The sequence below is a fragment of the Cucumis melo genome, chromosome 2 (genome assembly GCF_025177605.1).
Source record: "Cucumis melo cultivar AY chromosome 2, USDA_Cmelo_AY_1.0, whole genome shotgun sequence".
Classification (NCBI taxonomy): domain Eukaryota; kingdom Viridiplantae; phylum Streptophyta; class Magnoliopsida; order Cucurbitales; family Cucurbitaceae; genus Cucumis; species Cucumis melo.
This window is the reverse complement of record NC_066858.1, coordinates 16,374,085-16,390,449: the sequence shown is the minus strand read 5'-3', so window position 1 is coordinate 16,390,449 and position 16,365 is coordinate 16,374,085. Positions and strand designations below refer to the sequence as shown.

The 16,365-nt window shown below is 34.0% G+C and overlaps 1 protein-coding gene across 1 annotated transcript; it reads right to left on the bottom strand.

The window, feature by feature from the left end:
- Window positions 1-946: 946 nt before the first annotated feature.
- Window positions 947-5,786, bottom strand: LOC103502721 (uncharacterized). The gene is made up of 7 exons (XM_008466760.2): window positions 5,165-5,786; window positions 4,723-4,858; window positions 3,067-3,148; window positions 2,229-2,404; window positions 1,976-2,113; window positions 1,743-1,882; window positions 947-1,645 (listed from the first exon to the last, which is right to left on the bottom strand). The coding sequence occupies exons 1-7, from the start codon at window positions 5,280-5,282 to the stop codon at window positions 1,374-1,376; spliced, it is 1,062 nt and encodes a 353-aa protein (XP_008464982.1). The 5' UTR covers window positions 5,283-5,786; the 3' UTR covers window positions 947-1,373.
- Window positions 5,787-16,365: the final 10,579 nt, after the last annotated feature.

The following is a 16,365-nucleotide window of genomic DNA, read 5'->3' as shown; positions in this document are numbered from 1 at the left end:
ATGATTGTTCCTATTTTTAGTTGGGGTCCAACATCTTCCAAATAAGCCAAATTAAAACCATTACCTAACCCATGCATTTGTAGAGTCTTCGTATTTGCAACCCTATGATTTCGTCCCTCTCGTTGCTTGACACATCTCTTCTGTCTCTCTTTCTTCTTCGTCGAATGTGATGCTCTGATATTGGCTCGTCTCTTCCATTTTCTTTGATTTCACTCCTCCCGTTATAACTTTTGTCTTTCTTGTCTCTTGGCCCATCTCTTTCATCTCTATTTCAAGGTTGTCGATGTCGTCCTCATATCTGGTTTAGCATCTCCTCATCTTTGTCAATTTTGTCTCCTTTGAAACCAGATCTGAATCCTTACTCGTCTAACCCTTCGTCGATTCCATCTTCCTCTTATTGATTCCTCCTCTGTCTCACCATAGCTCTCGATTCTCTCGTTCTGCTCGTTGTCCGTCCATTTTCCTATGTAATCTCATTGATTTCGATCTGGGTCACCCAAATTTCCTCTTTTCTTTCTCTGGTTGGTATGGAAACGGTGATGACAACGCAAATTCAGAGACTTTGTGAGAAAAAAGAGAAGAAATCCATTGTTGGTTGATGTTTATGCTACTGTTCATGCTCTTGGAAGATTCACTAATTGTGTTCATAAATGCAAAACAGAGATCCTTCAAATGGAAGTTTCTAGGGTGAGAGTAATTTGAATATAGAAAGAGATCCCCAAGTTGAAAGTAAACTGCACCCTAAAACTGTAATAGCACTTACTCAACGCTCTTCACCAAAATTTCAAAAAACCAAAACGAATTTTGTAAAATTAATTCCAAATTCAAAGAAACTGAGTAATTTTTCTAGAATATAACCCCTGCTTTTGATTGAGCAAAACAAAATAGTTGTCCTTGAAATCTTGTAAAATCATAAAAATATTCAACAGAAAACCAAAAACCCATATCTTGGAAATTTTCAATTTTATTTAGATTTTTGACTTAGCTTGACTACAAGAAGGTTGGTTTGCCAAACTCAAGGAGATTGGTCCTGAATTGTAGTCAAGACCAGCCTTTCCTTCACATAATTGCTCATAACGTGGTTCTTGCTACAATCACAATGGTTAACAAATCTAAAAATCTCAAAAATATAAAACGTTGAAGACAATGTCATAACAAAAACGCGTTCACTTGAGACAAGTTCACACCCATATCTGCAGAATCGACTAAAACTGTATACAAAAATCAGCGAAGTCCATATCTCACAAAAGATGAACTGTATACGATGATATAAACCTCGAACGCTTTGCGGCATCAAATCATCAAGCAATGGAGAAACGATTTCACTCATTTCTTGTCTCCTCCTCCTTCTCTCTGGCAATGGAGAAACGATTTCACTCATTTCCTGTCTCCTCCTTCTCCTTCTCTCTGGCCTTCCCCTCATCTGCGATGTTGAAGCCCTCGATCTTGCGCGAGACCTCATCGGCACTTACCTTCACTTTACCAATAGATCCATTGACCAAGGTGGCTTCATCCGAGTCGTCATGAGTTAAAGGACCAGTCTGCCATATCCTAATGGTTCCATCCTCAGATCCAGAGGCATAGGATTCCCCACCGGGCGCAAAGCGCAGGCAATGTACAGGTCCATGATGACCTTTATTACATGCTGCATCGATAGTTAAAAATGAAGGCCTTCTTCAACAACTCACGGAATAAAATATTTTTGGCAAACAAGAAGATAAAAGAATGATATGGATTCATACCAATCTCATCACCAGTATGAAAATCAAATACATGGATCCACATATCCTCTCCGCCGGCAATGAACTTCATCCCATACTTTGGTTCCAGGGAAGCAGATTCAACAGTACAAGGCATGTTGTAGCTCTTGACTAAGCCAAAGCTAAAAAGAGAACAAAAAACAAAAACAAAATAAAATAAAACCACAAGGAGAATGGATAATGTAATAGTAACACTGCTTAAGCGTTACACTTACTGATTAGCATCCCAAAATTTGACAGTCGACCCATCAGCAGTTGTGATATATCGTCCATCCTGACTAACTTCTGCACTGGTCACTGATGACTTGGTTTCAAGTGTTTGAACTATTTGGCCACTTCTCACATCCCATAACCTGTATGACAACGACTAAACTTGAGAAGAACTTGCCAAATATCCAGATAATTAATAATAAAAGACATCCCATTCATGCACTTTGACAGGGTGGAATAAGAGCCAGTGATTAATACCTGACCCCTCCCATGTCAGTGCAAGAACTTAGTATGGTCTGATCACTATGAAGCCATGTAACAGTTCTAACTGAACCGGGGGATTTATCCACTTCTCTTGGAGGTGCATCGGGACGATTCAAATCATATATTCGTAGTACTTTCTCTAGACCACCAGTCAATAAAAGGTGTGTATCCTGTCACATTTTAAAAAAGGCTTTAACGGAGAAGAGAGGTTCATTTTAAACTGTAACATATCAGAATGAAAGAAGATAAGGGATCTAAGCGTCATAATCACTTCACATAAATAGCAATATAGCACTATGACTAGGTATATAACAGCCAACTCAAATAGTGCCACAAGCAGTGTGGGAGCAAGTCGAATAAAGAACTAATGAATCCAATCATGATAGTAAAATTATAGATATACTCCTATCACCATTATCAAGACAGAAATAACTTAGAAACTGAGTCACATGAATACATCACACTGAACCAATCAAACCAAAACACCAATATGAGGTGAAAATTACATTTTTTACTAATATTATCCATAGTGTCTAGGCCAACTAAAATGCTGCTCCATTAATCTCACTTGGGACAGATATTGGATTGGACCATACAAGTTATCAAGAGACTCTAGGGTTTCAAAGGACTAGGCAACTGGATACCACAACTAAATTATTGGGTTTCAAAAGACTATAGGTAGGTGGCTACCATGAGATTATTTTCAGGGTATTGCTATTGATGTCAAAAGATACACCATGCTTTGATAATAGATTCCAAAGTCATTTCTTAGGACATGAGATCATATGCACATCAACAAAGAGTGTATAAAAAAGGTGATATAAGATATTACCTCCGAGAAAGAACAGGCACGAACAATATGCTTGTGCTCAAATGAGTGCAGTACATCTCCAGTTAATGCATCCCATACTTTCCTGTAAGTTCAATCACAAATATGAAGGATCCTACCAATGATTCCAATCTCCATTATGATCACAAAATCACTTGAAAGAAATGTCTTAACTTCTATACTTTAACAAACAATATCCTGTCATCAAAATAAAGCTTACGAATAATCAATCACAAAATAATCACGACAAACTCTACTATATGCCCAAGAAGAGGGTGAGGAGTAAGAAGGTGGTGCAGTCTAGAGGAAGCAAATGCTGGGGGGAATGGAAGAAGACCACAATGTGTACTTCCGCCAAAAAGCCAAGGTGCAAATGCAATAGCAAGAGGCACGCAAAAAGGTAGAAAAAGCAACTGTCCAGACAATGTGATGCCACAGTGATGTAGTTATAAGTTCACCATAGGCAGTCAGCCTTGGAGTTTAGTATGTCGGTAGGTTGGTAGGTAGATTTACCAACTATTTTCTAGCATCATAATTTGAGTTTCACAACCCCTTGCCCTAACCATAATGAAGTCTTGTAAATTCTGGCGCATTTTAGCCAAAAAAAAAAAAAAAAAAAAAAAACTAGTCTACAACTCTGTTATCATAAAATCACCAAAATGAGTCAAGCATAGTTCAGGGTGCATGGGAACCAAAAACGCATTTGGTAGAGCTTAGAGGGTTCAAGCCAGCGGGCCACGTCCAAATAGTGAAATTGAGAAACTTTCAAGCAAAAGAGAAATGAATGATAAGTAAATTTCAAAAACCAAAATTTTGCCCTTTTCAATCAATTTCAATGTTCAAAACAATTGTTGAAAAAGAAAAACATGTAAGATAAGCTGATCAAATGCAAAATATTAACTATATTACCGATTAATGTAATGTGCACTAGAAAAAGGGCCATGAATCCCTATTTATAGAGAAACATTAAAATAAAATTAATAACTGATTTTGTTCTATGATATTATTTTTAGCTATTAAAGAAAGGACCTATAAAAAGATCTTTCATGATCATAGATTCATTTCAAAGAAAGTCAAAACAAAATCATTAGTATTCATACATCCCGATTTATCTTTGTGTATAACCCATTGAATCAAGAAATTTAAAAAGTAAACAGAATACCCACTTTCAACTATATTGGAAGTCTAGGATCCTTTTCAATCCTTTTTTTTTTCTTTCAGTGCCACTAGAAATAAAACATAATTCATCAACTTGTGTCAAAAAGAAAGTTGGTTTATGTGCCATCACTCAAATAAAAGCAAGCAATATCTGATAATAGTCACGAGGAAACACATAGGAAATTGAAAATGCTAAATTTATATATAGGAGAATACACAGACCAAAAGGCAGAAAACAGAAGATGGGAATCAAATTAATTAGACTTTGAAACGATGATTTATTACAAGTAAAAATTTCAGATCTACACTAACCGATTAATCTAAAAAAGCTATGAAAAATTCCTACTCCCAATCAATGCTATAAGCATTAATTAAGATTTCCTCTCCTCAGTTCTGAGAGAAGATATCTAATTATATACCGCATACAATGTTATGATACTGAAAAGTCAATGATATGTCAGTTCCTGAAACGTATCATGAAAACCAATGAGAAAGACATACGCTGAAAAATCAGCAGAACCAGTAGCAGCACGTAAAGCATTGGTATCCAGACAACAACTCCAAACTGCGCCTTTGTGACCTTCAAATGTACCAATCCAATCGCCAGTTTCACCATTTCTAAGCATGGGATTGGAATCTGAATGGAGGGCAAGAATAACATATTTCAAAGCCAACCCATAAAAATAAACTCCGGATTAAGCTTAGAGCAAGCGACATGGGATTCATTCAACAAATCTCTCATCAAAAAAAGCTAAAAGAGCAATACCCACATCTAGCACAACTATCAATTAAAGTCAAAAGAACTGACACTCGACAAAAAAAAAAAAAAAAAAAAAAAAAAAAAAAAAAAAAGATCCAAATTCATAATTAGTATCCAGAAAGTTTGGCGATTCATAAATTAAAGTCTTAAATCAAAGCAAAAATTTTAAATCTTGAATCATACCCTTGCTGGCACTGATGAGGAAGAATCCATCGGGCGTAACAGGGCTATAAAATAGATCCACAACCGGTCGAGAATGGCCATGGCAAACGAGAGGAATAGCCACTCTCTTCTTATCCATGTCAGACAAAAAAAAAATAAACTAAACTAGAGTTGTATAAAACCTAAAACCTAGAAATAAACTATAGATTTGTTGTGTTTTTATTGATGATTGGTTTTAAAGGTGTAATTGAAGAAGAAATAAGGAAATGAAAACCCTAAAGCCGGAAATCCAGAGAAATCAACAACCCAACTGTAAAGAGAAAGACGGCGATCAGTTGTTAAAATGAAAAGGTAAGCTGTGTTGAAATTGTGATGGAAGGAAAATTGGAGGGAGAAATGGCGGTATATAACACAGGTGATAGAGGCTAACAACAAAGCTAACACTTTAACACCTCCTAACCCTCTGAAATGGCTCTGATGATATCAAAAATCTAAACCCCAAAATTACAGAAAGATCAACACTTTCAAAAAAGAAAAGAAAAAAAAATCAAAAAAAAAAAAGCTTAAAAAAGGAAAATCTAAACAAAACAGAGCTTCCTAGAGAAGGGCTAGGCGCAACCATAACTCTCTTCAGACCTGATCTTATATAACGTGAAATTACTTTTCTTTCTTTTCTTTTTTCTCTTTTCCTTTTTCCTACGCCTTTTTGGGCCGGGCTTGAGACCGACCCATTAAGACCATAAGCCCATTTCATCCTTCATTTTTTAAAAATTTGATCTACCACTTTGTTAGACTTTGAACTTTGAAGATAAAAATATTAAGCTTCCCAGCACCATTTCCATTGGTACTAAAAAAAATGATAAAAATATTCAATTGTCTAATCTAGGATTATGTAATTTTAATAAATTTTCAATTTAGTCTAAAATTTTAATTATTAAAATAATAATAATGATAATTTTTATAAAATCAATACAATATGTATATATTTTTCCAAAGTTATAGTAAAAATGATATAAATAATCTAGAAGTGTTCTTAGAAATTTAACGAAGCAGTAGCGTTGGAGATAAATTTTGATATTTATAGAATGTATAAAATGAGTTAAAACAGCTTTGAAGTATCAGTATGACTAAATATTTATGTTGGATGTGTTTCAACAAAATATTAGAAGTTCAAATATACAAATAAATGATATGCTCCAAAATCCAAACATTTGAAATTATGATATATATTCAAATTTGAAGCATTTTAAACCTTACTTATGTGGATGTGGTATAATGTTCTGAGTTAGTTATCTTGTAATTGGGAGCATGGAAAGGTTATTATTTGATTCGAATAATTTTCACTTAGTAGAATTTTTTCTTTTTGTCAATGGTTTTTTCTTTAATTTGAAAATTTTTCACATTAATTATTGTGTTTTCTGTTTTACCGTTTCTTTAATTCTTTTGTAGTAGTGAGAAATTTTTCCTACCAAATGGTGTCAGAGTTTTATGTTTTTAGTTTCTTGAATTTGTGAGGATGTATCGTGTTGTAGCATCATTTAAACTTTCACATGAGAAAAAAACTTTTGAAATGTGTAACAGTATTATGAATGCTTTGGGTTATTCAACTATTGACGTATTTACTATAAAAGGGAAGTAGATGTGTTGAGTACTTTTACGATTGTGGTAAAGTTTGTTGTGAATAAACTTGATGGAATGATTAACTTTGACTTGTGAAAAAAAAAAAAAAAAAAGTAAGTCTAGAATATGCTAATACCCATAAGAATTACACAAGTGGAAGTAAAACGTGATCTTGAATTTTTGTAGTTTCAATCATTGTAAATACAAATAATTTTTTCAATAAAATAAAGAGTTATTTTATTATTTTTGTTTGCATTAACTCAATACAACAAACTGAGATTCATGAATATTTTGTGTAAACTTAAACATGTGTGTGGTTGACATATAAGGTTGGATCATGTTCTGAAAAAATAACAAAAAAGGTTTGTAGTATAGGGATAATGTTTGGTGAGTTATACTAAAGACAAATATGACTCACTATGTAATTGTTACAAGAGATGTGAAGTGTTACAAATTAAACGATATGATCTCAATCTTTTATGTGGAGACATGTGAATGAAGGTATCCTATACAGACAAAGAGTTTGTATATGATCGGACCGCAAAATGTTTAATTTCTCTCTTAAATACTGTAGTTTGAAGAAATTAACATTTTATAGAATGACATACGTCATTAGACCTAAATCCTGATTGAGTTACGAAGTCCTGCCTATAAGCACAATTCTTTGATTTGTATGGGTCAGATTGGCTATATCGTTGATTCAATAGACCTACCATTTTGAAGATTTGTCTGGATAGAGAGTTGAGAGGATATCTTTAGAAGACAGACTTCACTTTTCTTTGTTGTTTAGGAAGAGTAAATTGCTCCATTTAAGGATAATTCTAAATCTTAAACAATGAGGTCTCATGTACCGCCTCTTACTAATCCAAGAGTGGTTAGTTTGTAGTTGAACTATAAACTATTTGTTCACCAGAAGGATCGTGGTATTTAAGAAGGAGTTAGACATAATTACAAAGGTAAGTAATTTTGACATAGTTATAGTTACGAGCAATTTGTTGGCGTTTTGGCACTTAATCACTAATTAATTTTAATTAGTTAATTAAATAATTTAATGTTTTAATGATAACAAATCTGGATTTTTTATTGACAATTTTATTATTTTAAATGGTCTATAAGATAAAGCTCGAAACAATGATTCTGACGCATTTTGAATCAAATCGAAATTCAAATGCAATTTAGAGAAAGATACTCGGAGAAATGAGGGAGTAACACATGTGGCTTTTGATTTTTGGATTGACTTCAAAAAGAAAATTAATTTAATATTATTACTTATTTTTGTGTCTAACAACTTGTTTTTTAAAAGATTGTGGACTTTCAATAAAAATTATTTTAAAAATGATATATTATAATATTATTATTTGTGTTTGTGTCTAATAGCTAATTTTTTTAAAAAATAGTGGGCTTTCAATAAAAGTTACTTTTAAAAATGATATATTACTATATTATTATTTGTGTTTGTGTGTAACGACTAATTGAGTTTAAATCTCAACCATACAATTTTCTTTTACTTACATTCATTAACCCAAAATGATTTTGGATTTCAATATCTTCCATATTTTTAAATACTTCTTTTTCCCAAATTTTTGATAATTTTGTTTAACTTTACAATTTTCAAATATTGTAAAATACATCTTTGTTGTTCTCTCAAAAGCTTCCAATTTTCATTCTTTTTATCTTGTCCTTGACAGAATTCTTATTATATTGTGAAGATTAATTACCGTGAGTTGAAAATTGTATACTCGCTCTTTTTAAAGAGTTTTCTTTTGTGTGATTTAAAGCTTCAACATATTGTGACAGTCCAATCATAAGTCGTGGAAAGGATTGGGTTTGCTCTTGAACCCGAAAAAAAAAAAAGCAAGTAGTGGTTCGGCTATGATTTATGGAAAGAGCCAAAAGAAGGTTTTCAATCAAAATCCTATGAGCTGCTTGGGAAAGTGGATGTAGGTTGAGTTTGACCGAATCACTATAAAATTGTAGTGTCTTTTTCTCTAACTATTTTCTAATTAGTTTTTCATTTAATTTTAGTTATACATCATTATTGGTGGAGATCGAATGTATACTATATTACATACTCTTCAATCTTGTTATTTAGCATACATTAACTAAAAAAATTTATTTAATTAAAAAATTATTTAATTACTTTTATTTGGGTATATTTATTAAAAAATTTAATTAAATCCTATTCACCCCCATATAGAGTTGTCATATCTGTCCAACACAATTGTGAAGGGTTGACTTACCGTTGATTGGTTATATCTCTATGGACAAAGAAATATAGCTATTGTGTGAAGAGTGTACGTTGTTGTGGGTCTAGAGTGATTTGCAACTAATGAAAGTTGATTAATTTAATTAAAGAGTTTAATTAATTAATCATGTATCATTGAAACTTCTAACCTGTAGGTTCATTAGATCATCTTATTAGCTTATTAAGGTTTAAGCAAGTATCATTTATTTTTTTGGATAAATTTGAATAATTGATATAACTCAAATTAAATAAGGGATTTAACCGTATAAGATACAATTAATATAATGAAAATAGATACATTATAATATAAAGTTAATTTTGAATAAGATCCAAGTTTATACTTTACTATAAATGAGAGATAAATATTGTTCCAATTAGTGTTCTAAATTTTAGATATCTCATAGTTTAGACTTTGTAAATACAAATTATTTATCTAGTAAAATAAAATTGGCATTTAAATTGCATTAATTCAATTCAACAAAACTAAGATCCAAGATTGTATGATGTCACTTAAGTGGAACACCGCAGCTATGGTCACTTTGTAATTGTTAAATGAAATGTAAGTGTTATAGACAATATGAACCATATTATACACGTGGAGGCATGTGAGTGTGGGAGTATCCTATATAAAGAAGTTTATACAAGATCAAACTACGAAATAATTGGTTTCTCTTTATAACATTGTTACTTGAAGAAACCAATATTTCACTAGAATGACCATAGAAGACTTGACTTTAATCCTAATTGAGTAGTGAACTCTTGTTTATGAGGATAGCTCTTTGATTTGAATGGGTGAGTGGTCAGGTTAGTTGTCTTAACAAGTCTACCATTTTGTGGATTTTTCTGAATAAGGAGCGTGAAACACAATTGCACAAGATAAAATTCGCTCCATCTCGTTTCTTGGAAAAGTAGATAGATTGCTCCCTTAATAGTTGATTTCAAATCTTTAACAATGAGGCCCAACCTCTCACTAGCTCAAGAGGTATTAATTTAAAGTTGGACTATATACTTTTTGTTCAATAGAGGAGTCAGTGACACTTAAGGGGTTAGATGTAACTATAAAGGCAAAACGGTAATTAGATTCAATTGTAGTTGTGAGCAATTGTGAAGGGTCAACTCTATGTTGATTGGTTATATCCGTGGAAACAGAAATATATCTACAATGCAAAGATTGCAACTATCAGTCTTTAGTGGAGTAACTGATAGTTTTGAATTTAAAAAGTTTAATTAATTAATCTCATATCATTAGAGACTTTGGAGCTTTTAATCTGTAGGCCTATTAGGTCCCTTGCAAGCTCACGAAGAATTGTGACGAAGAATGATTTGAATTATCCAAATTGTTCAAGAGAATTTTATATTAATATGATTAATAAGAAGTATAATATATTTTGATACATTATAGGATATAGTTAATTATACATACGGTCTATATAATCCAGATTATATTATGAGAGATATATATTTGAATGAGATTCAAATATTAAAATTATATGAACAATTGTATGAGAGAAAAATATTTGAATGAGATTCAAATATTAATTTCATATGAATTGGACTTGTATAAGAACTACAGTATGATAGAAATATATTTAAATGAGATTTAAATATTAATTTTACATGAACCGGATTCATATAGAACTGTAGTGTAAAAGAGATATATGTATATAAATATATGATATTTATATGTTAATTAATTAACTTTATGTTAAATATGAATTATTATAAGGTGTTATTTAATTAATATGATTAATTGGCTAATTAATGGTTAATTAGTTAATTATAAGAAGCGTGGAAATGTTGGAGAAGGGTAAACCTATAAATACATCCCTACAATCCTCTAGGGAGAGGAATGTTCATTTTGAATGAAGCACTAGCCTCCACTCTCAAAGTTTTTCTCTCTAAATCTCATACACTTTCAAGAATTCTCTCTACCTATCTTCCTTTTCTAAGGTGCTAAAGCCCACATATCTAGCTCCTTAGAATCTTAGAGAATAGTAAGGAAGACTTTGTGGTGAAGGTTAGAAAAATGTTAAAACTATCGACCAAGATAACTGTTGTGCCGTGACAAACCACTACCCTGAAAGCAAGTTCGACTGACCGTGGTGTTAATCGTTATGTCGGTTTCTCCCCAAGGTTAACACAACTTCCCAGTACTAACGTGCACTCGTCAAAATAGGGAATAGAAACAAAAGCTTTTATATAAATGCTCAGAACGTGGAGAGGAAAGAAAGATGAGAGGAGGAACTTGAAGAAGTGATTTGATTTTTTGGTGTGTGTAAAACGGAAGGACTTCTGTCCAATTTATAGAGAGGCGATGAAGGTGAGTGAAGATCGTAAAATTATGGTCGCCACGTTGATCAAAGAAGTCGGGCTGGCTTAAATGAATTACACGTGTCCCTATAGTTGCCAAAAGTAAAAGGTATAGGAAATAAAAATATATCCCTTTTTTAGCGCAATTGCTCGTCCCCTTTGAATCTTTGAGATTATATATCCTCTCCCCACTTCAAGGTTTAGCAATGTGGGACATTTATTGTTACTTTGCTATTTGGGCCAAAACCCATAAGTCATTTCCAACAATCCCCCACAAATGACTCTAGCAGCAAAGTTATTGGGTAGGCGAAGAAGAATGAGATTTGTTCTATGCATAAAAGAGAAATTAAGCTTAGACACCAATATTCGAAGATTTGAATTGATGCGTAGTGAAGTAAGGCAACAACCTTATTTAGAGGGAGTGAATTGTATCTTGAACTCCTTGTAACACTTGGTTGAGACCCTTACGACACGCTCTATCTCTAGTTAAAGCTTTTGTTTCTACAATGTAAAGTTGTGCCTTTATGGCCATGCATATAGACCGAACCTCGGGTCGATGGAGAGCTCTAGGAAGAGACCTTTAAACTCTTTCATAGAAGGCGGCCCCACCTTCACTGTCACGTTATATGCTTCATCAAGTTTTCCAAGTCAAACCACTCAAAAAGAGCTATGGAGACTTCAATATTATCCATACCAACTATGGACCTAGAAAAGGTTTTGTATAATCCTTCTAGTCCATTTAAGGACTGTCCACACAATGGGCTATGAACCATCAAGTCTATCGCAACAGACCACCCAATAAGGGGCTATTTACCATCAAGTCTATCGCAATAGACCACCCAATTATCAAGTGTTATGGATCTCCGAAGGGCTTTAGGCCCATGTTCACAAAGGAATCTAGAACCACTTTCCTTGTTAGTCCTTTGGTTAAAGGACCAGCCAAGTTCTTGTCAGATCAAACAAATTCCAAGGAAATGGTTCTTTCCTTTAGCAGTTGTTTTACGATTGCATGCCTAAGACGTATATGTCTACTTTTACCATTATAAACACTGTTCTTGGCAGTACATATCGCAGCTTACGAATCACACTGTATGGACACAGGTACAGATGTCCCCCACAATGGTACATCTCCTAGTAGATTCGATCCACTCAGTCTCCTGTTCTGCCAACTCAAATGCTATAAACTCGGATTCCATCGTGGATCTAGCTATACAAGTCTGTTTTGCAGACTTCCAAGATATTGCTCCACCTCCGAGCAAAAATACATACCCACTAGTGGAGTTAACCTCATCATTATTTGTGACCCAGTTTGCATCACAATATCCTTCTAATACGACAGGAAATTTGTTGAAGTGAAAACAGTAATTTATCGTCCCTTTAAGATATCTCAATAGATGGCGTAAAGCATCCTAGTGATATCTATCAGAATTACGTGTATATCTACTCAATCTACTGACAGCATATGCAATATCAGGTCTAGTATAATTCATTAAATACATCACACTACCTATGATCTTTGCATATTCAGGTTGAGACATACTATCTCCTTTATTCTTCTTAAATGTTTACTAGCGTCAAAGGGAGTTCTTACTGGAGAAACATCAAAGAAATCAAATTTCTTTAGTATTTTTTCCACGTAGTGAGATTGACATAGGGACAAACTAGTTTTGTTTTTCCTGATTTTAAAACCAAGGATTACGTCTGCTTCTCCTAGGTCTTTCATTCAAAGTGTGATGAAAGGAATAACTTAGTATCAGTTATCAACTTCATGTTTGTTCCAAAAATTAATATGTCATCAACATATAGACATATTAATATGCAATCAGCTCCAAACACCTTTGAATAAACACACGTGTCTGAGGAATTTACTTTAAATCCATTGTTTATCAAAGTATTATTAAACTTTTCATACCACTGCTTGGGAGCTTGCTTGACACCGTATAGAGATTCTCAGTTTACACACTTTGTTTTCTTGGCCAGAAATTTTAAAACCTTCTAGTTGTGTCATATAAATTTATTCTTCTAAGTCACCATTCACAAAGATAGTTTTTACGTCCATTTGGTGAATAAGAAGGCTATGTATGTCAACTAATGCAATCAACGTCCTAATTGTGGTTATCTTAGTTACATGGGAATATGTGTCAAAGTAATCAATGCCTTGTTTCTGGGTATACCCTACTACCATTGATCTAGCCTTGTATCTTTCTATTGATACATTTGGTTTTGTTTTTCTTTTGAAGATCCACTTACACCTTATTGGCTTGCTTCCCATGGAAAGGTCCACTAAGTCCCATGTTTGATTCATGACCATTGAATCCAGTTCACTTTTAATGGCCTCTTTCCACATACTTGACTCTACAGAGTTCAGCGCTTCTTGGTAAGTTTTAGGATCTTCATCTATTAAAAACAAGTTTGTGAAGTTACAGTCAATTTCATCTCGCCTTTCCACTATGAAGGTGCTTAGGAAATCTGGACCGAAACTTTTCTCAGTTCTCTGTCTTTTACTTCACCTAAGTTCTAATTCACATCTTAAGTTCGAAGTATTAACAGTTTCATAAACAGGTGTTTCACTAACGATTGAGGGGTTTTCAGGACCATGCATTCTTTTAGATAGGCCAGAAACAGACAGCGATTGCTTTAACAGAAATACATGCTCAAAGAATTTTGCATCTCTAGATTCGTTTATAGTTTTATCATTTAAACACATAAACCTATATGCAGCACTATTTTGAGCATACCCGATAAATATACAATCAAAGGTTTTAGACCCTACCGAGATTTCTTCAATGCAAGAAATGGTACCTTAGTCAAGCATCCCTAGACCTTCAAATAGGAAAGATTTGGTGCATGTCATTTCCAGAGTTCGTAGGGAGTTTTGTCTAGCCTTTTGTAGGGAACCCTGTTAAGAACAAAACACACAGACAACATAGCTTCCCCCCACATATTATCAGATAGACCGGAGCTTAATAACATGGCATTCATCATTTCTTTAAGAGTTTTATTTTTTCATTCTGCTATGCCATTTTGTTGTGGTAAGTAAGGAGCAGTAAATTCATGGGTAATACCGTTTGACTCACAAAAGTCCTTAAGAGTTTTACCAGAATATTCACCACCTCTATCTGATCTTAATCTTTTTATCTTTTTTCCTAACTGGTTTTCAGATTCTGCTTTAAATTTTAAAAACATACTACCAGCTTCATCTTTTGTTTTTATTAAGTATATCTTAGCAAATCTAAAGTAATCATCAACAAAAGATACATAGTAGTTTTTACCACCTCTACTAGTAGTGTTTTTAAAATCGGCTAGATCTCAATGAATTAATTCTAACAGATCAGTACTTCTAGATTCAACTGGTTTGAAAGGTTTCTTATACAACTTACTTTCTACACAAATAGGACATTTACCAGTTTCATGTGACTCAGAAGTATTAATAAGTCTCAAGTCTTTAAGCTTCTTAATTGATGCAAAGTTCACATGTCCTAGTCTGTCATGCCATAAATTAACAAATTCAATCATGTAGGCGGAACTAGAAGCATTCACATTTATGGAAACTGTGTTAAGTACAAACAGACCATTAGACAGATACCTCTTACCGACAAATTCTTCGTTTTTGGTGAGGATAACCTTGTCACCTTCCAGTAAAATTTTAAGCCCTGCCCGATTCAATAGACTCCCAGACATCAGGTTCCTACGTAGGGAAGGAACATATAGAACATTACTAAGAGATAAAGTTTTGCCAGAAGTTAACTTTAAAATAACCTTCCCTTTCCCGATTACTCCTGCAATGGCTGAGTTTTCCATGAATACGCATTCTCCATTGGCAGTATCTTCGTAGTCATGGAGAAGTTCTCGGTTGGTGCAAAAGTGTCTCGAGGCTCCAATATCGAGAATCCAGTCAGTCTTATTTTCTATCAGATTGGCCTTTACTATGGCTGCTATGATCTCATTATTTTGTTCTGCTAGATTGGCTTGAGATGTTGGTTTCTGGTTTGGTCTCCCTTTCCTTTAGTTACATTGGTATGATTTGTGTCCTTCCTTTCCACACACATAACATACTAGCTTTTTCTTCTTAATTTGTCCCCTATGAGCCTTGAACTGTCTTTCCTCTGAGTTTTTTCCCTTATGCCCTTTATCCTGCTTGGTTGTGTCTTTACAATAGAAGATTCGACTAGGTTAGCATTAACTGAATTTAAATTTTTGGAGGCTAACTTATCTTTCAGTCTGTTGGCTTCTTCCGTATGCATGTGACTGATGAGTTCCTGAAGTTTCAGATCCTTCTTCTTGTGCTTGAGGTGATTACGGCAGTCATTACATGATGGAGGAAACTTCTTCAGCAGGACATTTGCTTGAAGTATTTCACACATCTTCATGCCTTCAGATAGAACGTTCGCCACCAGGTTCTCGTACTCATGTATTTGTTCCACAACTGGCTTGTCGTCAGTCATCTGGAACTGCAGCCATTTTCCTAGGACATATTTCTTTCGTCCGACATCATCTCTTCCATACCGTAATTTCAGGGTGCTCCAAATGTCTTTGGCAGATTTTTTAGCTACGAACAGGTCGAACATCGGGTTTTGACATGTGGTTAAACACATGTCCACGAATAGTCTTGTTATCCTTTGCATACTTTACAAGATCGATCACTTGGTCCTTCTTTACTTGGTCAGCGGTAGTAGCAGAAGGCCCTGTAGATGACTCTGGATCAGAAGATGTTGAAGTGGTAGCTGAGGGATCAGAAGACGTCAGATCTGTGGTGAGGACATAATCAACTTCTAGTTGCTCAAAAAAGATCAACAACTTTTGGGACTAACGGTGGTAGTTCGTTCCATCAAGTGGTTCAAGTTTGGACAGGTCAAGTAGAATTTTGTTGGAGGTCTTGATTGACATATTTGCTTTCAGATTGTTAGAAAAATGTTAAAACTATCGACCAAGATAACTGTTGTGCTGTGACGAACCAAAATACCGGTTGCTCCCCAAGATTAACATAGCTTCCCAGTACTAACGTGCACTCGTCAGAGGACGTGAGGAAGATCGTAAAATTATGGCA